This window comes from Eimeria acervulina, genomic scaffold (assembly GCF_000499425.1).
Source record: "Eimeria acervulina Houghton genomic scaffold, Eah_scaff285, whole genome shotgun sequence".
Lineage (NCBI taxonomy): Eukaryota > Apicomplexa > Conoidasida > Eucoccidiorida > Eimeriidae > Eimeria > Eimeria acervulina.
Genome location: NW_013549917.1, coordinates 31,759 through 32,403, shown reverse-complemented (window position 1 = coordinate 32,403; position 645 = coordinate 31,759). Strand labels below are relative to the sequence as shown.

Genomic DNA, 645 nt, shown 5'->3' with positions numbered 1-645 from the left:
GGGGGGCGGGTTTAATAAGAGAGACAAAATTCGCGGTTCGCATACATGAAGCGCCACATGCAGCGGCGTCTCGCCTGAGCAGCAGAAGCAGCAACAGCAGCAGCAGCAACATAACAGCCCGTCAGCAGCAGCAGCAGCAGCCGCTGCCGCCGCAACAGAACCACGAACCCATTAGGCGCAACCGAAACAGCAACAGCACAACCACCACCATGAAGTTCACTAGCATAGCAGCACGAACAGCGGCAGCAACAGCAGCAGCAACAACAGCAGCAGCAGCAGCAACAGCAGCAGCAGCAGACCTGCATGGTTGAAGTCGTTGATGGTGTCTCTGCACATCGGATTACTCAGCCACTGCCGCACCCCCGGAATATTCCTTGCGGCAATCAGGCGATGCAGAGTGCCCTCGCGGTAGCAGCCTAAGTCTCCAGTGAGATGCAGCAGCGGCTGCTGCGGTGCAGCAGCAGCTGCTGCTGCAGCAGGCGCGCCGCTGTTGCTGCTGCTGCCGCTGCTGCTGCTCTCATTGCTGCTGCTGCTGCTGCTGCTGCTTGCAAAAAAGAGCCCCCCGTCAGGCGAGAGGAACACTGGGCAATCCGCCATGCCCAGAGAAGAAGCGGAAGGGGGAGGAAGCAACTCCTCCTGCTTCAT

The 645-nt window shown here is 59.5% G+C and overlaps 1 protein-coding gene across 1 annotated transcript in view; it reads right to left on the bottom strand.

Moving 5' to 3' along the window:
* EAH_00030730 (histone deactylase, putative) overlaps positions 1–645 on the bottom strand; it is a gene marked incomplete at both ends in the record, with an annotated part of 6,854 nt that extends 6,209 nt beyond the window's left edge. The window contains 2 exons of the mRNA XM_013396133.1: positions 1–74; positions 300–645. The exon at positions 1–74 is cut by the window's left edge and continues 1,497 nt beyond it. Of these exons, the coding sequence (XP_013251587.1) occupies positions 1–74; positions 300–645 (420 nt within the window). The remainder of the gene's footprint in view (positions 75–299) is intronic.